Here is a 25,694-nt window from a genome sequence, read left to right as displayed (position 1 = left end):
CTAAGCTATTCACCATTTCAATTCCTGTATGGGAGAGAGCCTCAAGAAATATTAGATATGTTGAGGGAGACCTGGGAGGAAAGGGAAGAAGCCATCCTACCCATTTCCCAGGCAGTCCAAAGTTAAATCCAGACCTCAACCAACAGCTAATCCATAACTAATCCGTAACTATCTGCCACTTTCCTAACGTGAAGACCTCCAAAACCTTTTAGACCAAATTCCAGAACAACCCGGCGGAGTGCAAAATATTTCATTTTATCCGGTCCGTGGCTGGGCAGATGGTAAACCTGAAGTCTTGCATAATTCCAGAGGCAAGGAGGGAAATTATTGAGACCAAACTCCAGGAGATGCACAAGGCTAATATCATGGAATGCTCAGTTATTGGTCATCTCCCATTGTCGTAGTTGCCAAACAAGTCTTGGAGATTTTGTATATATTTCAGAACATTAAATTCCAACTCCACCATCGGCAATTACCCTATGCCCAGAATTGACGGGCTCATTGAGAAGCTTTGGCCCTCCAAATACATCTCCAAATACATCTCCAAAGGTTATTGGAAGGTACCCCTGAATCCCACAGATGAGGGGGGAAGGGAAGGAGCAGGGAGGAATATACCTTTTACACCCCTCAAGGGCTTTTCCAATTTAAGGAACTGCCTTTTGGGTTGCACAGCACTCCTGTCACATTCCAACGATTGATGGACAAAATCTTGAGACCTTATTCCAGCTTCTCCAGAGCTTATTTAGCTGACATCCATAAGAGCCCTCTGGCGCGTGGGTTTAACAGCCAACTCAGATATTCCACCTGGCCAAGTCAGCTGTATATTGTCTAGGTTATTTTGTGGGAAGCAGACTGATCCAAGCCCAAACCGAAAAGGTCAAGGCGGTACAAACACCTGTACCAAAATACAAAGGAGAACTGCATGCTTTCCTTGGATTAACCAGCTACTACAGAAGGTTAATACCAAATGATTCCACCATAGCCGCCACTCTTACTGACGAGCAGAACTCCTGTCCACAAAAGCTTGTTTGGGAGGATGAAGATCAACAAAGCTTTAAAGGCCTCAAATAAATCCTATGCCAAGAAAATGCCTGATATCAATACGCAAATGTATCCTGCATACAGATGCTTGTAAGGTCGGAATGGGAGTCATGCTGTCCCAAGAACATTATGACTTGGAACATCCCATCATATATACAAGTTGGAAATTGTTCCCCAGAGAACAGGCCTATGCGACCGTAGAACTTGAAGCCTGAGCCATCAAATGGGCAATCCTAAACTTACGGTATTATCTTTCTGGAAGAAGATTCTGACTTGTGACTGACTGCTCTCCCCAAAGATTCTAATGCTGGAGTCCTGAGGATGGTATTGGATTACAGCCATATTGTTTGTCGGTCGAAGAACGAAAAGGGGAAAGAACAAGGTCAAATGAATTTTTTAAAGTAGTTTCCCTCTTCCTAATCAAGGAGGAGCCTCTCATTTAATGGGAGGGGTATGTGCCGAATCTGGACAATTTGTCCCTTCTCCTTATAGTGGATCCCACCCCCTTTGAGCCTAGGGAGGGGGGCCTGCTATGCAAGACCATCCCTAGGGGTCTGGACAGGTGGGACCTCACTGGGAGTGACTCCCTTCTTGGGGACAAGGACTCACATTCCAGAGTAGTACTCCCACTCCAAACCAACTCCATATATGAATGTGGAAAAGACCATCTCCTGCCATAACTATAGTCCACAAAGATCATTCTGTACATAGATTGGATACAGACAATGCTGAACACAGCCTGACCACCATGGTTCGCTAAGGACACCATTCTGTTTATTCCTGTGACGTGTATAAGAGGGGAAACTCCTACATAGGAAAGGGAAACGCTACGCAGAGGTGAGCCTCTGCATCGTTCCTATAGGGATGGGGCCAAGCTGGGCCATTGAGCCAGGGGCAGCGAGGAAGGCGAGCAAACCACGAGCTGAATGCCTGAGGGAGGCGTTCTACTTGACTGATGTCATCTCATATGGTGGTATGACCATGAATGAGCTAGTGACAGGTAGATGAATACATCATTCATAGTTACACCCCCTCCCCCACCCCAATACCTCACTAATGCGACCATACCGCCCTTATCCCAGGCAGGTACAGCAGGAAATGGACCTAATGTCACTAAAGATGGCGAGAATGACGTGCATGCAATGGACATGAAGCAAATATGCACTAAACTTGAAGAATTGACACTACGTCAAATATGCATTTATGCACGAAGAATATTGATTGCATTCATTTAGACATGAAGAATATTAACACAAGCAATGTATAAACTGAATTCAACCTGGATCTGCCCACGCATATATCTTACTAGTATAGAAACAAGACCGTAATGAGCAGCCAACTTTTCCAAAATGGAGGCCGCAGCACGCATTTAAGTGAATGCAAGGCCTCAAGACTTCACAAAAATGTACTGCTGAATTCGCAGAAATACAGACCTGTGCAAGGCACAGATAGTAGCTATGCAACCCAAGCCAAGGTTACTGACAAATTAAGGAGAGTCCGGACAGCTCGGAGAACAAGAGATAATTCCCAAGGCACCAGACCTATTTTCCTAAGATTAATTAAAGAACAACTGGTCTTTGAAGGCCAGGTTCAGAATAATTATACACTAAAGACTTCATAGGGAATGGAGCAAGCAGGTCCCTAGTGGTAGTGAAAACCATGACACTTTAAAATTAGCTTAAATCCCTGTAAATGTAGGTCAAAATAATTCCAGATGTGGTCTTGTCACACATGACCCAGGTTAAAGAACATCCATTCATTAGCACCGGACACAGATGGGACACCTGCCTTGACTCCTCACGCATATTACCAGACATGAGGTGCCTAACAAGGTTAACTACAAACAAGTCACTCTGGCTCATGGGCTTAGGAATAAGGGATAGTATCTTTTTTAAAATATTTTTTATTAAAAGGAAAGCAGTGCCTGGGCCGCTCTTCCCCCCCCTAATCCCATAAGGCTCATGTCTTTGCGACCTATCAGTTGTCCAAGGTTGGTCAGTATAATGGTAACCAATAGGGACCCTCAATTTTGCGCCAACCATTATGTGTCGTATTAACCAATCTTATATCCTACAGATGACATGTATTCACCATGATCCATTTGGAGGGGGCCTCAGGTGGAGTCATCACAAATGTAATATCCAATTTAGAAGACTAGCCCATTTATTATTATAATTATTATAATTGGTTATTTATAACTCACTTAATACCCAGAGGTTTCTAAGCGCGGACCTGGGGGGTGAACGTGTGTTGCTCTGCGTCGTCTTGCTTCCAAGATGAGCGCATTGCCCCTGAGCTATCCTCCAGAGACTATGCATATAAAAGTCAGTTCCCCAGCAAATCCTTTTACCTCATAGGTTTTTGTAACCAAGATTGTAGTATGACGACATTAGTGACGTTAGTTTGGTTTATAATCTGTTTTGTATTAGAACCTTCGAGAGTCACAAGATTTGATGCTTGTATGCTGTCCTTGCTTTACGTTGGATTGTTAATAAAGTGGGTTTTGCCTTTGACCTTGATCGTTTCCGTTATTGACTGCGAGAGTTCCCGACACTCCTTTCTGCTTAAACTGGGGTTCTCCGGACCATCTTAACAGAGCTACGGTGGGCCAGTAGGCCGGTAACAGTCGGCAAGACCAGACCAAACCAAATGAGGGAGCCTGAGTCCCAGAGCTCTGCACACTTAGCTACATAGACCATTAGCTGTGGGGAAAGTCGTCGAGGTTACGGGAGCCTGAGAAACCCAGTGTGCAAATATCATATGAAAGGGGGATTAAGAAAATCACAAACATTTTGATTAACAGCTGGGAAAGCAATCAAGGTTACGGGAGCCTAAGAAACCAGAGTGTACAACTACCCTATGAAAAGGGGGATTGAGAAAGAGGTATCAACACTTTGAATTAAGGCTGAGAACGCAACAGAAGATACAGAGCCCTGTTGGGATAGGTTGGACAGCCCCCCTATCTGAAACATCTTGGGTAAAAGAAGGTAACCTCTATGAGGATCACAGCACTTTGGGGGGGGAAAAACCCAGCACCTCGAAGGAGGAAGTGTTTCTTTTTTTACAAGAAATCCTGGTGGAATGGACACTTTGCTTTGTTAATGGGAGAAAGTGAAACCCTAACTTGATACAAAGACTGGTAACAATATCCTGTGGTGGTGGAAAATGGAACTTTGAAACCCAAGAACAAACCAACTATAAATTGGGCCAGGCAGAAAATCTTGAAAAAGATAAGAAAATGCCTCACTTTTCCTAAACTATGGGTTCCCTAACTTACACAACTAACTAGGCTGTTCATTGTCAGTAGTGAAGTCCAAAGTTAAAGTTTGTTCTTCATCCAAAACTAAACTGATCTAATCATACCTCTAATACTAAACAACTAAAGTTGCATTCTTGCGTCCATTTTGCTTAAGAGACTTTTCCAACTTCCTGGCTTCCCCTACTCCTGAGGTTGACAGACCCTTCTGACTGGCCTCCCATGTATTGAATCAGTTTCTCTTTCTCCAATTTCCAGCTTATTTCTTGAGAATTGTAACCAATCTTCTTATTGCGACAGTTCTTATTTGCTTTCCACTGAAAAGATTATGAAGATCGCAGTAATAATTCTTCCTCTCTTGGTCACTTGCTTTCTTATTGGGACGAGTATGATGGATCCCGTAATCCTTATTACTCTTCTTACACCCTTGGGTTTCACGAGGACGAGTAAGAGTGTCCCTGTGATCACTATCACTTCTTATGCGATTGGGTCTCACTAAGGCGAGCAGGAGTACTCCGTTTGTTATTCCCAGGGTCTTTCCTGTGTCTCCCACTCTCCCCTTTGGCTGCATGAACCATGGGGTTGCGCCACTGGGTCTCCAGTTTCCTTCGAGCTTGCTTCTCTTCTTTCTGTCAGGACAACATCTTTCTCTGTGTTTAATTCTTCAGGCTCTCTCCTCAGTATATATGTGGTCTCAGCGTCTGTGAGGTATTCTCTCTTGCCTTCTAACACCATTACTTCCTTGTAGTTCCCTCCTGGAACCTTGCTTCGATCTGTCGGCTTTGCTGCCTTGGCTGTATGTAGTGAGTTTCTCTCTCTCCACGTCTTGTCTGGATGTCTTTTTTCAATGACCCAGAATGGTCTGGCTGGCTCTCCAGAGCCTGTCTGTTTCGTGGTACGCATCAGGCAGCTTTAAAGCTTATGCTTCCTTTCCTCCTTGGAAGTCGTATCGCCATCACTCCTTCTTTCATGGAGCTGCTGCTGGAGAATTCTCTGTTAAGGCTAATTTCCCAAACCTAGTGAGTCCCCCAGCAGCTTTGCTGGATTTTTGGGGTTTATTTTTTTTTTCTCCTGCTAAGAGTGAGACTCTTTTTCTCCCACTCTTAGGCATGATTTGAGATATCCTTTTGACTTTGTATGTGTTTTATGGGCTATGGGGTCTTTTTACTCCATAGGGCTTCATGTGTTTTTGGTATGTGTGTTACACAGCACCCTCAGTGCAGTAACACAGGGGTGTCATAGTGACCAGCAAACATAGACTCCATACCCTGATACTGACTGTCTCCCAGGGCATGTAAAGTCACCATTGGCTTTATTGGTCCAAATTTGTGAACAGAACCAGTACAAACCATCATATTGTGGAAGTACTGGAAAGGGTGAATTAGATTACCCCTCAGTCTGTTTTCAAGGGGGCACTGTGCAGTCCCCCCTGAGTTTCTGGCTGGTGGCAGTGGTTACCACGCGAAATATTCCTTAAGAATATTTACTATGGGATTTTCCCATTCATTTTAAACGCACCACTTTTTTGGTGCAATGTTAAAGATACCGCCGGGTTATTTATTTAATATTTATTCCCCGGTTGGGTCTTTTTGCCAGGACTCGGTTTTAAAATGGCGTTTGTGTTCGCCTCTGTAACTCCAACCCAAGTCGAGCCCTTTGTTCCACTTTTGGCGGGCTTCTGCACAGAAGCCTCCAAAAGTGGTGCCACTCTGTCTGGGTCTACAGGATGTGTGGGAGGGGGGGGGAATAGGCATCCTGGACTGAGTTGCCTTGGTAACTCAAGTCGCACTCCTGTGTGATTGGCCCAGTGGTGAGCCGCCCGGCTCACCACTTAGCATGTTTGATTGACAGCTAGCACTGGTGAATGGGGGTTTTCTGCATAAAAGCAGGGCTTTGGGGACTGGAACTTCAGAAGTCGCCACAGGACCTAAAGAATCCAAAGAGGGAAAAGCCGGCAACGACGACACCACCGGTAGAGCCCTGCTGAACCGTCTCACCACTTCCCAATGACACAGAAGATCTTCATCCAGGAGAGTCTTCTTCCTTTGAGCTGGTGGGGTTAACCAGTTAGCCTCTTTTTCACCTCCTGGATCGTCTCGTGGTCGAATCGCCCGTGGCAAGCACCCCGGCGGCCGGATAGCCACGCTTCACCACTACCGCGAATAAAAGGATCGTACCTTTTAATCGGGAAACTCTGCGGCTGGTTTCTTCCCTGGCAGTGCAACGACCTCCAGCTTTCCTCCACGTCGAGATCTTCTCTTCCCCTGGACGAAACACCGACTTGAACCCGCTTCCAGGAACAACTGCCCCCGCTGGAGCTTTCTCACCATTTCAGGTACTGTGTCACGCCTGGTCTCCCTTGCAACAGACTCTTCAAGGTGTCCCGTAAATCCTTGACTCTCTATCCTGGGGTGACCTCAGACCTGTTAACTAACTTTTCTGAACTGATCTAACTCCTTTTTGAACTATCTGCAAAGACTTTTAAAGTGTACTTCAACTGTGTGATCTTGGGCACATTCCGCCTTCCTCTCTCCAAGAGTGGGCCTGGTCTATGAACTTTTTGCTCTACAGTAGACCCTGCCTTTCTTGACTTGTTGTGGTTCTTTAGAAAGTGTTGGTATTGTGTGCTTTCCTAATTCTGCCTTTTCTCTCCCTTTTTAAACAATTTTTGGAGTGCCATCTTGGTTAAGCGCTCACCTGTCTTTGATAATAAGTGGTGTTCTTTTCCTAAGACTTGTCGAATAATTAATCAGGGAGGTGTATATATTTCTAGTGACTGTGTTTGAACTTGCTTGACATATTAGTGCCAGTGTATTTTTGTACAAGTGTGTTTTTAAATAATTGTATACTTTTATACCAAAGCTCTGGTCAGTGTTTGCTTGTGCTACTGTATTTTTGTACCTAATGTGTATACTCTATATACTGTCTAACTCTTCTTGAGAGAGGTCTGACTGCTCAGCCACAGCTACCAGGTAAATCTGGGTGGTACAGACTGCTACCAATTGGGTTTACTGCCAACACCTGTAGTCTTAAACTTTTTGCAGTGGTCCCTAAGGGAACTGCACAGGGTTCTGCCTAACAGCTGCTGACACAGTTTTAAAATTCCTGGGCTTCTATGAACCTTGTTCTTTCTCCTCCCACTTTTGACTCTCCTCTGGGATGCCCCAGCATCTCAGGGAAGTCATTCTCTGTCCGAGCCATATTAATTATGACTTCATTGGGTTTCTTCCTCTCAGTACAAGGCAGGTACTTGGCTTCAGACAGAACTTCACAGTAACATGTATATGGATTATTCTCGTCTTCCTTCAACAAGATTGACATTGGTGTGTTGCTGATTGAGGTGGAAAGGGTGTTCCTCATCGGAACTGGAGTCGTTATCCCCTCCCATGAGGTCCCACTTGCCTCTACCACTAGGGAGGTGATCGTGTAGCGGACTCGCCTCCCTAGCTTCACAAGGAAAGGCTTCCCCCTTGGGAGATGTGACTGAATCCCACGATTAGTCACAGCAATATTTCAAAGAAGGGGGATGTATTTATTTTAAAAACATGCTATAACGTATACAGAAAAGTGGTACACACCAGAGATTAATGTTTCTTTCACTGACGGAATCAATGGTTGCATGTGCAGAGTCTGTTTGTCTTGTAATGTGAGTACCCTCTTACCTTATCTGGTGGCCAGTTACAGCCTAGAAAAGAGAGTGTTTGGAACATAGAGAACAGCATGGAAACCTGTTCTCGAATTATCCCAATCATTCAAAGTTTATTTAGAATCTGATCACATGTAGACCGTATATAACCAAAGCAAGTATCTCTTTTGACAAAGGTTGTTTATAGCTCTGTAGAGAAGGCTCAATATTCCGTGCATTAGCACCAAAAGGCTCGCTCCCAATAGAAGGACCAGAGCCTTGGGGGTAGCAAGGACAAGGCAGCATGCCCTGTCTGCATCAAAGGTTTCAGCACAGGGTTTCAGCAAGTGGCTAGACCAACCTGACACCAATTTAAACGGGGAGGGCAGGAACTTTGTTCCTACTAACGAGAAGGAGTATTCTTGGGCAGAAAATGAGGGCAAAGACTCACAAAGAGCACAGCATCTAGGACTACTACCACCCCCCAGGAGGGAGCATGCCTCCTGTACATTTGCTCTGTTTCAGTAGCATCATTCGAGCAGCAGAGTCTCGGGACTGTGTCCGTAACGGAGCATTCAGGGTCCCAACAGCATGCAAAGGTTTGCAGCGGTAGAGCAGTTTGTTTCCATGAGCTTGGGACAGGCTCTTTGATGTCGATTGCAGATGTATACAGGTATTCTGGCTCAAAATAGGAACTTGACATTTAGTAGTGCCCATGTTCGTAATGTTGGCGTAAGAGTCCAAAGACTGAGTATTAATGCTAAAATATAAAGGATCTCAAGTTGTAGCTTACCATTTCTGATTGGCTGCAGTAGCCTTTGTTTTGGACATGTGGGCACAAACCTCACCTATGATCATTCCCTTGGGGGGGGGGGGAGCAGTCTAGTCCCACAAATGCTTGAATTTTGGAGAGCAAGCACTTGGCATGTGCTCAGATTATCAAATCAAATAGCCTTTGTGTTATCACTGTCTTTCTATGAATCCAACTAGCTGTGCTCTCTTTGTAGAATTCATCAAGGTTTTGGGGTTTACTTACTAAATCACCAGCAACTCGCCACTGTTCCTAAATTCAGAAATCCCAGCCTAGTAATGTGAAATAGCGCAATTTCTGCCGTTTGTGCGACCCCTTTTTGCTTGGTACTGTAAAAGTGGGAAAGGACAGGTTAATGGTGGTAGTGGAAGAGATCAGGTGTGAATAAAGTAGAGTGCTTGGGTAGTTCTTAAAGGCTGCTCATTTTATTCAAGACTCTATTTGGTGTAATGAACGGGTGATTAACTTAACCAGTCTTGGCTGCCTGTCAAATCCATAGGCTCTTCACTACTCTTGCTCTGTTGAGTCTACTCTCTGATCATCTCCTTGAACAGTCCACTGTTTTTGAATCTGTCTCAAAGTGGGTTTCACTCTCTGAAGAATGCCCTTGAAAACCTGTAACTCTACGTTGTTCGTTTTTTTTTTTTTCCCCTACTGCCTCCTGCTAAGGAAACCCCTTCAATCCAGCAGAAAGGATCACAGCAGCAGTGTCAAATGTCATCTGCTCCATCGTATTTGGAGACCGCTTCAATACAGAGGATGAAATCTTCTTGACTCTGCTAAGAATGGTGAATGAGAATATTGCCTTTCTGGGAAAACGTGGCTTTCAGGTTGGTGGCTGAATTTTTAAAATTGCTCTCCGAATGTAGGGTTCAGTCTGAATGGGTGACTCGGTAGTTAGCCACTTAAGTCACTAGTTGCTATTTGACCCAGGTTCTTGTGTTTAAAGGTTGTGGTGTGGGTAGCTGTGTAATGGTGCCAAATGTGGGCCGGCAAACTCAGAAAAATGTAATTATTCTTAGTAGGTTTGGCGCTGTGAACGTCCAGAAGGGATAGGACTGGGTCAGTCATATCAGGTGACTCCTATGCCTGAGCCTTACTAGCCTGTGGTGGCAACAGGTAAGTTGCTAATTTCGTCAAATGCCAGTTTGCCCCCTGAGGGATCCTAATTGTGTCTCGAATTGTATTAAAAATGTATCCCTGACCATCAACGTAATTGTCTGCCTTGGGGAAATGCCATTCATTCGTCTTTGGGACTAATTGGCCTTCTCACACTCTGCAGGAGAGCAGAGACAATCGAAAGTTAGTCTGAGAAAGCGTGTTTCATTGCTTTTCAAGCAAGCTTGTGAAACTATGGAGAACCACAAGCTGGCAATAGTTTTTGGCAGTAACATCACACTATAGGCGTCCCATTTCTCTGTTTTTCAATTACACACTTTCTTCCACAGATGTACAACACATTCCCTGGCCTTATGAAGTGGCTTCCAGGGGAACATAACAAAATATTTGAAAACGGAAGGAATTTGAAGGTCTTTTTGGATGGTCTGATTGAGAATCACATTGCCAGTCGGGACCCTAACTGCCCCCGCGACTTTATTGACTCATTTCTGAACAAGATGGATGGGGTGAGTATGAAGGTCTGTGGCCTGTTAGTATAATCATCTGGGAAAGAGAAACGAACATTGCCCATGAATGGATCTGTTGTGCTGTATGATGGTTCATGTCTTGTGAAGTAGGCTGTCCCAGAAGTTGCCTGTCTGTAAAATAATTGAAACAATGTTGGTTTTATTTTGCCATTTACCACTGTGTGTATATATGAAAATGTGAACAGCGTCGTTCTTGATATTATTGGCCCTTGGTTGGAGCATGAGTTGGAGCCTTTTCCTCAAAGGATGCACTGCGCCTATAAACTGAAGTATGTCGACTCCCTAACTTTCCTCGCTCACAATAGCATCTGAGCAGCTCTGAACATCTTTTTAAATAATATAGTTTTGGGAAAGTTCAGGCCTGGCCTTCCCCATTGAGTCCATCCAAATTAAATGTCATCAAACTGAAAAGAAGTTGAAAACCCAGTGGTGGAAATCTTGCAGAGATTATGATGAAGCCCAATGTGAGATTTGTATTGAAGCTCTCTGTTAAACGCCTTTTTCAAGCCCATCGCAAGCCCTTTTTGAGCAAGAACTACCTTTATAACAACCAAATAATATACAACGTTTCCCTTAATATTCTCACCTATAATACTTGAAAGGACGTATTAGGGACATGTATGATCATCCGATCTTAACATTCTGCCTACAATAGTGCTGTGCAATCAAATATGATATTTTAAATACCTCATTAAAATCACAATCGATCCCATCAAGGTGGATGCACCATGAAGCATGTTTCTGCAAGACCGCCATTGAAAAAGCCATCCCTCGATCCACCCGTCTGAAGTACTGCATACTGATGTCTAACTAACAAGCTTGTCCACAGGATAGAAATGGCTGTTGGCCACATGGCATATGTCCAAGGTAGCAGGATGTTCGTACTTTTCAACATTAGTGTCATATTTGTCAGTGCTGTTTGACATTCCTAATGGATAACCTTCAATCCACACGGTGGCGCTTTCCTCTTTTCCTGCTGGTTGCTTTCACATATTAATCCTGACCTGTTTCACCTGTAATTTTTTGATTGTGTGCCTCCTTTTTGCTTACCATGTACATTGAGCACCCTTTCCCCCAACTTCTCTTTCCCATCACTTTCTTCCCTGTATTGATCAGTTAGAAATCCAGGCGTCCCCCATTAACCCGAATGCACACATTCTGGAAAAATCATTGTCTTCTCCCTTTTCATCACAAAGCAATGCTGGTTCATTACGCTGCACCTGTACTATGTTAATCCGCCATATTCAGTAATCCACACAATTCAGTTATTTTATCTCCTAGATGCTGTCTACTGGAGAGAGACTAGTACTGGAAAATATAAAGGGCAAAAGAATTTCATCAGGATTTCATGAGCTACCAATAAAAATAGAAAACTGAGCTTTTAGATCCCGCTTCATGCCAGAGACCGTCAAGGACCGGGATAGGAACCAGAGAGACGCTGCGTAGTCTTGCTTCCGAGACAAATGCATTGCCCTTGATCTAGCCTCCTGGCCCAATGTGTTCACTATCCTGTATCACGCATAATGTTTCTAAAAAGAGGCACCTCAACAAGAAATGTTACAGCTGGATGATTCACTGATCCATAGATCGAGTGAGAACACTTGCGTGCCCTCTTTATGAATGTAACCACGCAGTGCTTGTTGTGGGTAGTGCAGTTCATGATGTTTCAAGAGACAGTTTTGATTAGATTTTCAGATTGATAATGTGAGATTTTGTAACTTTTATTTTTAAATAAAGGATTATTCCATAATCTGGGTTCTAAAACCGTGAACATAACTGGTGGTGGTCACTAGTGGCTTTGAAAAGGAAGGTATTTTGGTTCAGGGAGATTTTCGATTTTTGACCTGGATCCTCAGTAAAGATGTGACATAGTGTGCAATATATATATTGGGATCCTGTTGTGTTCCGCCCGAGAGACCTGAGCCTGGGATGGCCCTCCTGAGAGTCCCAAGCCAGCGACACCCTCCTGCGACACCAGTCCCTGAATTTGCATATACTGCCCTTGGCTGTGGCATGTCGGCAATCGCTGCAGCCAGACAATTCACCCAGGACAGACAAGTAAGAAATTGTTTTACAATGGCAGCGCCCTAAGGCATCATGAGTTATGGTGTTCGTTGCTGTTCGCTGTACCAACCTTCGAGCAGACTATGAAAGAAGGACCCTGAACTGCTTCCAAGAATCGTGAGTGCTGTTCTGTGAATCTGCATATGGCGATACACCCTGATCTGTTATAGATTTGGGAATCTAGACTCGGGATCACAGACCTGTTGGACTAAGATTTTCTTTTTCTCGCTCAATTGATTGTGTCATGCTTGAACCTCTGCACTTTAATATTGAGACGTGCCCATGCTTCTGTTATAACCACTACTTGTTTGACCCCACTGGCCTTACGCCAATCTGTGTTTTGGTACAAAAGTCCTAATTGCACTGTATTTGGTTCGAATCTTCCATTGATCTCTTGATATGTGATAGACACCACATTGTAAATTGTGGGAGACCCAGCAGAGCTGCGACGAGGGTTCCTGATGAAATGGCGGGAACCAGGTTTTGCAGATGCACGTCATTTTGAAGAAAAAGAAATGGCACCGAAAAATAACGTTGTCGACCAGACCCCGAATTGAGGAAGCTATTGAGAAAGGGTTGTCATGAAATAACAATGCATATTCCAAGTCCACTGCAAAGAGCAAAGCTGCATTATTAAACTTGTGGTCAGAGTTCAAGAACACCTTGAGAAAAATTAACCTAAAGTAAACACCTCCTGCTGGAACTGGAGGTCAGCGTTCCTAGAGTGCACAGGGGACTGACTTTACCAAGGATTGATGCATGCTGGATTCGGAGCAGCCAAAGACATTTGTTAAATGGCATACAAATAGTATTGTCCGCTGAGGTCCTAGAGTGAATCCTCAGAGAAAACTTGCATCCTGCAATTTGAATTCACTGACCTATACAAAAGAACTGTAAGAGTAGTTCTGGATTTCTGAGAGTCAAATGTTCTCATTCCCAATGCCTTCTGGAAGGTTAGACTTCAGGCCCTATTCACCAATTGGACTTTCAGAGCACGTCACCATTTAATACCACCCTTGTCGTAAATGAAATATTTTAACTCTAACCTCTACTTTGGGATCATCAACGGAAAGGCGCAGACCATTCCTTGTAAGCATCAGGAACAAATGCTAGGCCCAGTGGTGGGCATAAAATGTCACTTTGCAACGCTCGTACAGTTTAACGAATAGAACAGTCTTTCTCTGAACTTTTTTGAAAACATTGTAATATGTTGATTGTGGTCCAGAAGGTTAAGACACACCCAGGTCAATCAAGTGTGCAGAGCCATCGGTGCCATGTCATTATCTAGTAAAAACAAAAGGATGGATTTCATTTGACAAGCCCACCACCTAAGGCAAACCCAAGAGGAGAGCACTAGGAATACTAAACCCATGTCTCCTGGTAGCACGGATACATACGGCAGCCTGCTGCCTGCTTAAAGGTGGCGCAGAGTTCTTGTTGGAGGCCGCCCCCGTTTATTCCTGAACACAGCACAGCAGCATGCGTGGTAGGAGCCAAACAATTTAAAATCAGTCAATGGATTCTTGATAGTGTTGGGCGAGCCTCAATATCCTTGTGTTCAATGCTGGTTCAAACAATACAATCGGCTTGAGACATTCGAGCCTCCGAAAAAGATGGCTCATGAGTGAAATTAAGTTGAGTTTGAACATTTCTGATTCCACTGATACATGGCTCGAATCTGTCCGACTCATTTTAAACTAATGGGTCAATGTGGTTCAAATTGGCTTAAAGCTTTTTTTCGAGCAATAGACCTGTATTAATTCTAGTCAACTTAGTCTTATTGAAAACTATTGGCTCGTCCTCGTAAGAAAAACCCACTTTTCTGGTGTTTGTTAAATGGCTGAAATTGGGCTTCAATTTTTTCACACTGAAAGATAATTTTCGTTTTGGGTAACTCGACCCTGAAAAACGTCTTTGAGGAATTGGTGGGATAAATTCTTTTCAAGAGTATGAAGTTAAGTTCCTATTGAATTTCTGGAGAGATCTTCTTTCAAGGTTCCAGGCCTTCTGATCCTGGTTGTCTGGCATCTGTTTTATTTCTGTGCATGAGTTGCTTGTAGTTCCTTTTCTGACGATGATCTTGCTGTTCTAGTAGGTAAGCTTTGCAAAAACTTGTGACCTAGTTTATTACTATTTCCTAAAATAACATGACTAAGAACAGTATCATCATATCATGACAAAGCAACACAAAACACAGATCTATTAACAGTGAGTAAATCCATTTGCAAAGGGTACAGCGAGCCCTCAATGTACTTGGTATGTTTGGTATAACTCTCTCCACTTTCCTTTTTTAATCTTGTGCCCATTCTAGCACTTGGCTCTTTCTTGTTACTCACAAGACCCCTCCTATCTACATTTGCCCAATGTATCTGGTTTGATTGAATACCCTTTTTTAGGCAAGATTGTATGCATGTCCTTTTGGGTGCACTACAACAACCCTGACCTCCTGGCAATAGGAACCCAACATTTGGTATAAGTCTGTACTACACAGGTTGGTAGCGTCTTGAGCACCCAGGCTTATCTCAAGAGGGGCCAATGTGAGCTAAAGGGGCGTTACACACAGATTCACAGTGACAAGTATTCAAATAAACGCTTACACACAAGGTTTCTTGATTATACAATTATTAATTTATTTAACAGTCGGTTTGAGTAAGCCTTATTCAGAAGGGGCAATATAATAGTAACACACAAATACACTCCAAAAATGCACACTCTTAATATTTCAAAATCAGTAAATTTCCTTGTGGGATGGCACACAGACACTTTCTACACCCTCGGGTGACTTTAGTAACTAGGACACTGTGGACATTAATATACCACTGTTTGCATTAAGAAACAGAATTAGGAATATGTCAAAGAAAAGGGGTTATTATCACACATTCTGAAGCAGGTAAGTACTTTTGGTACACCCCCAATGCAAAGTTAGTTAACCCCTTCCTGGAAAGAAGACAAAACACAATGTCAGAGCGAAGAAGCGTCATTCAGGGAGCCAGGTTAGACCAAAGTCAATTGGGCAAAATTCTAGGTGAGCTGAAGCACTTCTTGCAGTTAAGTAAAAGTCTTGCACAATGTTTTAGAATTCTTTGTAGAAAAGAAGAAATCTTAGCAGGGCCAAAAGCTGAATAGGCTTGTGAAGTAAAGAAGCTGTTAGCAACTCTACAGGGCAACCAAGACAAGTCTCCGCAGAGAACAGGTAAGGTTACAACAAGAGGTAAGTTCTCTTAGACTGTACAGTACCTTTCAGTTAGAAGAAAAGGGCTTTGGGATGGCTTCTGTTCCTGTGCTGCTCTGTAGATCCCGTGTTCCTCGGCCTCAGTCGTGGGGACAAGAGGGAGGACGTCTGGAGGACTCCTGCACTGCAACGGGACGGTCGGCGACAGAAAAGGACCAACTTCTATTCAGTGGCAGTTTACGGTTTCAGCTCCTCGGGTTTAAGCAAATAGCAACACCGCAGACTCTTGGCTATCGAGATGGCTTCCTTGCATCTGGGGTCCAGCACTCTGTTGGGGTGGCTCTGGCTTGGTCAGTTTTGCTTCCTGGGAGTCCGGAGAATCTTCCTGGTGCTCTTGGCCAACTTAAAGGCAACGCACACAATCTGGTGTTCCTCTCCCTGGCTATTCGGTTCCAGCAGCACCTGCAGTGGAATATCAACCAGCTCCAAGAGGATGTCCAGGTGGCTCACTTTGGAGTTGATTGGTCCAACCAACTCAAGGGAAGACGTTTTCCTTGCAGGGCTTCTCAAGTTAAAAGGAAATTGGAGTTTCAGCACAGCAGCAGGGCTTCACCGGGCAAACCAACGGTCCAGGAGTTGCAGCAAGCGTCCTCTTCAAGTTCTTCAGATTCCTTCATCCAGTGGTCAACTCGGCCTTCCAAGCCAAAAAGCCTAGCCTTTTATGCAGGTTTCTCCCATTAATTCCAGCATAGCGGTCAGTCACCCAGCAGGGTGGCTGCCCTTGCCGGACAGCCAGCTGGCCAATTGCCTAAGAGTGCATTCCTGTCTCCTAGGAGACTAAGCACAGGGAGTTTCGGGCACCTCCCTCGCTTCCTGCCCCTGCCAGACACCCTGGAGCCAGAGGCAGGCTTCACTCGTGAATCCCGCCAAAGGCAAAACGAACAAAGGGACCGAACCTGGTTTGGCTCGCAAAGTAAATCTCAAAAAGCCCCTTTGCACAAACAAATCGCAAAAAAAGACGACCGGGCCATTTTAACAAAAATGGCACCATTGGGTGCTTTACTGCAGCTGCGAACGCAGCCTGCGGTAAATGCACACCACGGTAGTTAAAAGTAAACCACTGCTACAGCCATTCATCGAGGAAAGGGCAACATAAAAATGTTACATGAGAAGCTAGATGAAGGGGATACTAAGTAACCCCTCCAGCACCTTATTGTAAGATAGTGTCTGCTGGGTCTTGAAAATGTACAATATAAGTAGTCTGTTACACTTCACTGCTCTTGGAAACAGTAGTTTATCCAAGAGAAAGTATTTAAACCTTGGGAAATCTAAAAGACTTCCCTGTGTCACTGCACTGAAGGTGCTGTGTGACACAATGTAAAAGATGATGCCTATGGAGTTTGTCAGACTCCACAATCAAAAGAAACGGAGTTCAAATCACATTAAAAATACATGAGATAGTGGGGGGAAAAAAGGATCTCACTCTCTCCAGGTAAAACATGTAAAGTCATAGAGTCCAGCAAAAGAGCTGGGGGTCTCTAAAGTAGAGAGGAATTAGCACATTTCTGAAAATTCTCCCCAACACCCTTCCTCCTACATGTTTGAGCTCTGGCCTACCTTCCCAAGAAATGCTTGGACATGGAAGTGTTCTTTGTATATAAATGATTTCCATTTATTGCAATGGAATATTAGTAAAATTATAATGGATCCTTTTCTAATTATAAACAGATATCCCTCTCTCCTCCAAATTACTTCCGATATTTAACCTTCTACCACCAAATGTGGAATGGTCTCCTTTTTGTCCCTGTTTGCTGCTTCTATAGAGTGTAAGCTTTCTTTCCTCCGACCCCAAGTTCATTCATATCCTTGCTCAGTTTATGTGGTCATTGCTAGTACAAACTCAGTATGTAACCGCAATGAAGGGTGGCAAACTAAGGGAAATTATTATTTAACTTAACAAAAATGGTTACATTTTTCAAAAGAAAATGTTCCTTCATATTGTCCTGTTGGTCCTTGGCACCACCATGATAAATGTTTCCTATTCATTTTTTATTAGACACTTTGACTGTTGAATTAGAATTCCCATTACGAGATTGACTATGTTGCCAAAAACAGTGGTAATGCAGTGGTAAATCTGTTACCACTGTATTACCTCCACATTACCACACTGCTGAACTGCGGGTTTGGACAAGTTGGACGAAAAACTTCCAGCATAATGCTGGAGGTAAATCCTCCGCTTTACAGCCAAAAAACAGCAAAATCGGCAGAATTTCCACAACTGTAATTCCACATAAATCCCCATGGAGTCGTATGGACTCCAATAAATGGGGACTAACACGGCCTACCACCACTTGTAACAGTAAATACATTTGGTGGTATCTCAGTGGTAATTAGGCCCAGTGTTAGTTCGGAGTACTGGCCTTTGGGAACCATGGCGAGAGCACACTAGGGCAAGGAAAAAAAAAGGAGGCCCGACCTTCAATAAATGTAAGGGCCTCTTCCCCCTTCCCTGCAAGATGTTAACAAAAATCTAGAGTGCTGGAAGGTTTCAGGCAAGCAGATCTTCGAGGCAGAAGAGCTTGAGTAAAGGTGGGGTATGAAAAGATGGAGTGTAAATGCAGGTTACTCAACCCCCACCACCACCCTCGTTCCCCTGAATTGTAGAATTACCTGAACTGGGTGATCAACCCGTTATAATTGGGGGACTGCGTGCAAAATTGCAATGGCAATATACCGGAAAATCCAATAGTTGTAGTAATGGCTAAAAGGAGGGGGGTGGTGGGGATTGTAACGCACTCCTCAATGAATCTCCTTCAAGAAATTTACCCAGGGGATGGGGGGGGGGTAGGGTATGCTGGTGCCGGTTAGTTATAGACTGTGTGAAGTTAGATCCAGCTCATACAGCTATCTGGGAACATAGGGAAGGAAATGCTTACAATGATTACAGGATTACTGGGTAAATTGTTTATGCCGTCAAGATATAAACTGTTACGAGAAATATCGGCAAAGAATCTAATTACCTAAAAAGCTGAAGCGGCTGCACAGAGTGTTCCGTAAGGTGGGGAGTCATTCCACGTGCGGGGAATGCAGCAAATTGTTTGTAGACAGCCGGGGCTTTGATCCGCTTCCTGAACAGCTGAGGCTGTGTTTCAAATACCTGTACTCTTGAGACGGGTTTTGACGTTGAACGAGACACGGATAACACCGGGTCTAGTCTGGGACATGAAACAAGGTCCTGAGGGATCACAGCGAGTCTTGCTTCTGGAGTCCGGGGTCCGTCATGAAATGATTGAATTATTATAGAGATCTTGTTATCAGCTTCTGGATTGGCTCAGATCGCTGAAATGTGAGCTTTAACAGAGCCGCCATTTGTAAGGGGTCTTATCAGGAAATATGAAGTTGTTATGAAACAATGGCATCCAACCACACCACTACAATTGTAACACAAGCCAAAGATCTAAATAACAAATGGCACAAACGAGGAACAGATAATGAACACACATTTTTAATAACCGACCACCCACACATGCCGACCATTTAATGCTTGCCTAAAGTGCACAAAACATTCATGCTCATCCCATAGGGTAGACCAATCCTAAGTGGCATTGGAAAGGTGACAGAACCCATCTTGAAGTACATTACCAATGTCATAGATGCAGAGGTACTGTTATGCTCACCTGGTCTCTGCAGAGGCGTTGGGGCACGGTTGCAGCCCTCCCTGAACTTGACTCACCGCCTTTCAGGCCTCTCCCTTGGTAGAAAAGCGGTGAGCGGTGGTACGTGGTGATATTGCTCCTGCGTGGAGATAAGAGTGTATGAGTGCGCCAATCTGTGATTATTGTACCTCTCGAACCCTTCTCCCCAAAGTACGGTTTCTGTGAGCGTACGCCGGCCCATAAAGCTCACCTGTGAATTATGGAAGGTAAGCTCTCCGCCCTGCTACTTTTGGCAGTGGCGCGTTGAATGGGATCTATTTCCTTCACTGATCCCTGATACGGATTAGTCCAGTCCAGCAGCGACTATGCTTCTCCTTATGATTGGTAAGTGTCTCTTGAGCTCTTGTGCTTCTGTTTGATCGGTTTAATGTCTTTATATGTTGCTCCTTATGCCCTCTGTCTCTCTTCTGTTTTCTTCCCTTAGATGGAAATGCGGCCTCAATGCAGCTGTGAGACGTGGCCGGATGGAAGATTGATGCTACCACAACGTTTGACAGCAGATAAGTGATGGTTTAAGGAAAAGCACAAAGTATGGTGAAGCGCTACCTTAAACTGACTGTTTTTTCGATGTCTAACCTTGTCTTCTGTTTTTCCTTGCAGGTGCTGCTGTCAACGATGGAGCGTCTCGTGCTGCGGTGCCAAGATGAAGATTTCGGCGTTCTGGAAAGTGTAAAGATGAATGCTCGGTTCGCCGAAGAGATGTACAGGTAAGAACAGCTTCCCCCAGTTGGTAAGTATGCTGGCAGGAAGCAGGATGTCCAGAAAGCAGGGTCTTCAAAGGTAAGCAGGTCTGACCTCAGGCGACGGTAAACGTCTGTCTTGAGGATCAGGGCAGCTTTATATAGCTGTGAATTCATTAGCAACCACAACCAAGAATACACTTGGGGCTGCTTAATGGATGGAATGTTCAAGGTTAATGCAAAGTGCTTAATGGATCGAATGTTAAAGATTAATTAATCTGAAGTGCTTAATAGATGTAATGGTCAAGGTTAATGCATCTGAAGTGCTATATCCATAATAAAAGCTTTTTGGTGTTAAATGGATGTTCTTGTTTACTTTTGTTCATGAGCCTGGCGCCAAAGGCGCCAAGACAGTGTCCACCCAGGTCTCCTGTGCATGCAACCCCTGCATGCCTGATTCCTACATACCTCAGGGACACAATGCAAACCATCCTAAAGCATTGAGTGGCAATCCATAGACCTACTGGCGACATTAGATATAAAATCGATCACACGCTTCCTATAAAAGCCATAGACTACACTTATGTCTTCTTGTTCAACGGTATTTATACAAATAAATAAATAAATAATAAATAAATAAAGGCATTGCAATGGGTGCGACCTATGCACCTCCAGTGGCCAATCATTTCATGAATCATTATGAACATGTGTTTGCATTTGCCAACCCAGACTGCAATTGCCACATCTACAAATGGTAACAGTACATTGACGATTTACTCATCATCTGGTCGGGCACACCAGATCAGCTCTCTAGTTTCTGAGAATACCTAAACACAAATGCTTTTGTTATCCAGCTGACTGGCAATTGGAGCTATGACACCGGTTTTTTCGAGACATCGGAATCACAATTAACGCCGAGGGTTTGCACACCACAACTTACAGAAAACCATCAGAGGTCAACTCTGTTATATCCGCTACAAGCTGCCACAGAAAGACCATCATGCAGAACATACCCAGGGGGGAATTCATTTGCACAGAAAGAAATTGCAGCAATGACTCTGGATACCAAGGAGAGTGCAAACTTCTCAAAGAAAGATTCACCAACAGAGGATACCCAGACAAGATCATTGAAACTTCAATAAAAGCCGACACTTCCCTTACCAAGGACGCACTACTTACCCCCAAAGTGAAGAACAAACTCAGGGGAGAGACAATAAGATATGTAACCCAGTTCAGCCAAGACAGCTACAAATTGCAGAGGATCCCAAGTAAACACTGGCCCCTATTAGCAATTGAGGAAGACATCCATGAATGGATCTCAGCAATACCACAATTCTCTTTCACAAAGGCACCTACTCCAAGGACAATCCTTAGCCCATCATCCATGGAGCCAATACAACTGGCAAGCCAAAACTGTCTCACTGCCTCACAAATGTGGCCCTTGCTCTATGTGCCCACATGCACTAAATGCCAGGTCAATTGACTTCAATGGCACCCATTGTCACCGGATTGAACAATTCATTAACTGCAAATCAAAATGTATTTGTTGGCAAGTTTATATACATTGGGTTGTAACTGAGTACTAGAATCCACGAACATCTCAGCCTTGCAAGCTCCCAGGATGAAAGATACCCACTGGCCGCACACTGGCAAGAGAGGCACCAGCTGGACAAAAGAGACATTCAATTCATTGGTGATACAAGAGGAGAAAGTGAGCTCAGACTATAATGAGAAGCAAGACTAATATGCACATTATCAGAATTACTGCTATGCTCTGAACCCAAGACCAACTCCTCACCTGAGCTGCAGGTTTCCTCTACAGGTGGCTTCTTTCTCCCTCTGTACTTGAAGTCGGTTTTCTTTTTGTGAAGATGTGACCTACTGCAGGACGATGCCACTCTGGTCTGTGGAAGAACCCGAAGACCAGTGGCTCCGGTCACGCAGCAGCCAGAAGAGGAAAACGCCTATGATGGGCATAAAAACCCTGGGGAGTCCGTCTGGGGAAGAGTTGGTGTGCTTCCAGGATGTGAATGACTTCAGATCCATTACACACATAGAGACAACGAGGAAAACTGTCTGATCCAGAGAAGGGTCCAGTAAAGCCAAAGGAGAGGACAGTATGGGAGACTGTCCCTTGCCGGGAAGGTGAGGAGGTAACGAAGCATCAGAGGGCACAGAGGAGAAAGTCACAGCGAGGAGGGAGAAGAAGAGCAGGGAAGAGGGGCACGGGCTGGGAAACTCGCCAGGAGCAAAGCGAAGCAGAGCCCAGAAACCGCTGTGGCAGCCGCCAGAGGGAAAAGATCCTCAGGAAAGAAGAGGCGAGCAGGCAGAGAAGCCGGGGTCCGAGGGGACAAAGAAGAGCGGGCTTACCAAAACCGAAGCAAATTAGAGCGCAGCAACCAAAGGAGAGAACCCAAAGAAGTTGCAACGCGGCTTGTGTCAGGAGGAGGAGGTCTTTGAGCTCCCGGCGGCGGCCATCTTAGAAACAACTAGACCGATGATACTGAGTGCAAGGAATGTGACGGCACGCATTAATGGCAGACCCGCCTCGACTGGTCCCACATGCACCGATAGAACGGGCGCATGACACACCTATAGATATGTTAGCAAGGGTCTAAATACTGAACACGAAATGAATGTTTTCTTGTGAACTATGCTCTTCCATTTTCACACTCTGGCACCTCTCCCCCTTTTATCTACTCGACACTCTCCACAACCACCTCTACCGACCTTCCTACAGACAGGATTACACCATCCACCCTCCTGGAGGCCGGCCATCCCTTATTATGGCATATATATTTACCATTTACTGTCATCACTGGCACCTCATTGCTGCACTTGGGCAACACATTGTGTTTCACGACAAACTTGAACCCCTCAGCTTTTGGCCCTCCTCCGGCCAACAGCCAGGCCTCCCTGGCCCTCCACTACCCACACAGGTATCACACATCCAGCCCCAACCCTACCCACAGGGTATTGGCCTGGTTCCACCGATCTCACAAGGGCTGCTGTGCCACCTACTTTACTGCACACATGACCCAGTGGCTTTCAACTATGTGCCTTCTCTATACACATGCTCATGCACATGTGCATGTTTTACATTTGTATCAGATGCAGGCATTCTGTGCCTGCCTACTGACAGCCACTGGTTCTCTGCCTATCTCAAGTATCTGTTTTCTCTGTTGGCACCACAAGTGGAGCTCCATTATTATTTTCTACATACTTTATGCCCAGAATTACCACTTTTGACCTTAAAACTAGGTTCTTCACCCTACCTCAACTCTCAATTACACTTAGCTGTAACCATGTTAAAGACTAGAATGCTGCACCTAGTTCGTTTTGTTTCTACCAGGCAAAAATCTGAACGAATCATAAGTGAGCTTTTGACTGACAGTCATGAGTGACCTTACTGACTATTTAAACTGCAAACAAAGATGGCGCCTAGCATCGAAAGATCGCTGTGATGGCCCATCTATATGCAGATGCCTGCAGGCCTTCAGGTAAATCATCAGCTTTAGGAGATTTCCCAAATGCCCAAGCCCTTATCAATTCCCCTGTGCCCTAGCAAACATTTAGCCCAGACAGGAGCCACGCAGCTATTCTTCTAGCACTGCTGTTTATTTTGCTAATTTAATTGCAGGCGTCAGGCTACCCCAGCTGATATAACGCACCTCGCAGCCTGCATTTATTCCACTCCTATTGCCTTCACCTTGTTGCTTCACAAGCAAGGTCAGGGGTGCAATGCCAGATATAGGATACATTACACCCGCGTTATGGATAGACAACAGCATTATGCGCCAACCTTAATCAGCGCTCGCTTGACCTAATCGATCTGCCTTTGTCTAAACTAGCCACATAGCCACGGTGGCCCCGGGCTTTCCCTTTCCCCACCTACCGCCACTCCTTATCCAACACAACTTCCCACTGGATGGCACATTCAATTGGCCAACTAGCCACCAACCCCTTTACAGGCACTGCACTGTTTGGTTCGCCCACAGGCGCACCACATTAGCATACGTTTAGGCAGTTCTTAATTAGAACCCCCACTACACTGCAATTCGGCCTGTACCCATGCCCTACTCAAAAAGAGCCTTATGCCAGAGCTCACTACCAAAACACATTCTTGAAATAAACACACAGTAAGGAACCATACCTAAATGAAACAACTTCCATGGCCACACACGGCTCGGTATCCATACCCTCAACAACTAACTCTACTTTTCTTTTTCTTCTTTTCCTTGATGCTACTCAACAATTGTCACTATTATATCTGTGTTTCCAACCATGTCACCTCCAACTAACCTGTAAAAAAATTCTCAAATGTCTGAATTCAACTCACTCAACCTTAACTGATGTACACTTTGTTACTCACTATTGTCACCACACACACACCATTGCAATGCAACCCAGTCTAACCTTGCCAAGACGGAAGGGCACTGTTTTTTAAGAATCTCGCACCGGCAGCAGGATCTACTATATTTATCCAGGATCAGTGCAGTGATCGGCTTATTCTAGTGCCCTACTCACTTCGTGTTCACCAAATGCTTGTCCCTAGTGGCAGCACTCTTGCACTGCAGAGGAATCCACATCTACCGTTACTTGGACGATTGGCTCATCCGGTCCTGCACTGTCAACCCAGCACACAGCGGAGACTATCCAACTTCTGACTTGGCTAGGATTCTCAATCAACTATCCGAAGTCCTGTGTAGTACCATCTCGGAACGCACTGTTCCTAGGTGGCCGACTCAGCAGTTTTGTGCCTGTTGAACGGGTATAGGCCATCCTGACAAAGGTCCAGCGGCTGTCGACAGCATCCGTTAAAACAGTCTGCTCCATCAAGTCCCTGCTGGGGATGATGTCTTCCTGCATCCAATGGATCAGTTTAGACCCCTTCAAGAATTTCTGGATGCCAGGTGACAGCAAGTCACTGGCATATTGACTGGCAAGATTGCCCACAATCAGGCATTCCGTCAAACCCTGCAATGGTGATCAGTTTGTCCACACCTCTCTCAGGGTGCTCCTTTTCACATCTCTCCATATCTGGCTACAGTCACAACCAATGCCTCTCTGGAGGGTTGGGGAGACCACACAGGACATTTTCATGCCAAAGGCGTCTGGCTCCCGGGGGAAATGGAGTTGCACATAAATGTCCTGGAACTCTGAGCGGTCTCTGGGACCCTCAAGTCTTTTCAACCTCAGTATGTGGGAATAGTGGTGCAGATCTTTATGGCCACCACCACCACCATGTTTTACATCAGGAAACCAGGCAGGGCGCACTCCCCGTGCTCTCTGGAAGCACAGCCCCTATGGCGCTAGGCCATTCTTCAATACGTGTTTCTTGTCCCATTTCACCTGGCAGGCGTCAAGAACACCATTGCAGACTCTCTCAGCAGGGAGTGTGGTCCTGCCACAAATGGCAGTTTCAACAAGTGTTGCGTCTCTTCGACACGTGGGGTCTCCCTCAGATCGACGTCTTTGCGCTGGCTGCCAACTCCAAGTGTCAGAGGTTTGCTAGAAAATAACCTTAGCCGAGCAGCCTGGGGGATGCCTTCTCGTTTCCATGGGGGCGCCTCTTCCTGTATGCTTTCCCTCCAAGGCGGTTGTTGCTACGTGTCATCAACACACTCTGACATTGCCACTGCAAGATGATCCTCATTGCATCAGTGTGGCTGATGCAGATCTG

At 44.9% G+C, this 25,694-nt stretch overlaps 1 protein-coding gene across 2 annotated transcripts in view; it reads left to right on the top strand.

Annotated features, from left to right (window-relative positions):
• The window catches only part of LOC138582867 (cytochrome P450 2B19-like), a 296,134-nt gene that overhangs the window by 122,004 nt on the left and 148,436 nt on the right, over window positions 1-25,694 (top strand). The window contains exons 4-5 of one of the 2 annotated variants that reach the window (XM_069654557.1): window positions 9,403-9,563; window positions 10,182-10,358. In XM_069654557.1, the coding sequence (XP_069510658.1) occupies window positions 9,403-9,563; window positions 10,182-10,358 (338 nt within the window). The remainder of the gene's footprint in view (window positions 1-9,402; window positions 9,564-10,181; window positions 10,359-25,694) is intronic. The other variant, XM_069654559.1, reaches the window with a different exon arrangement.

The sequence above is a fragment of the Ambystoma mexicanum genome, chromosome 3q, assembly GCF_040938575.1.
Source record: "Ambystoma mexicanum isolate Mex_15411 chromosome 3q, UKY_AmexF1_1, whole genome shotgun sequence".
NCBI classification, from domain to species: Eukaryota; Metazoa; Chordata; class Amphibia; order Caudata; family Ambystomatidae; genus Ambystoma; species Ambystoma mexicanum.
The sequence above is the reverse complement of the archived record's forward strand: the minus strand, read 5'-3'. Positions and strand labels throughout refer to the sequence as shown.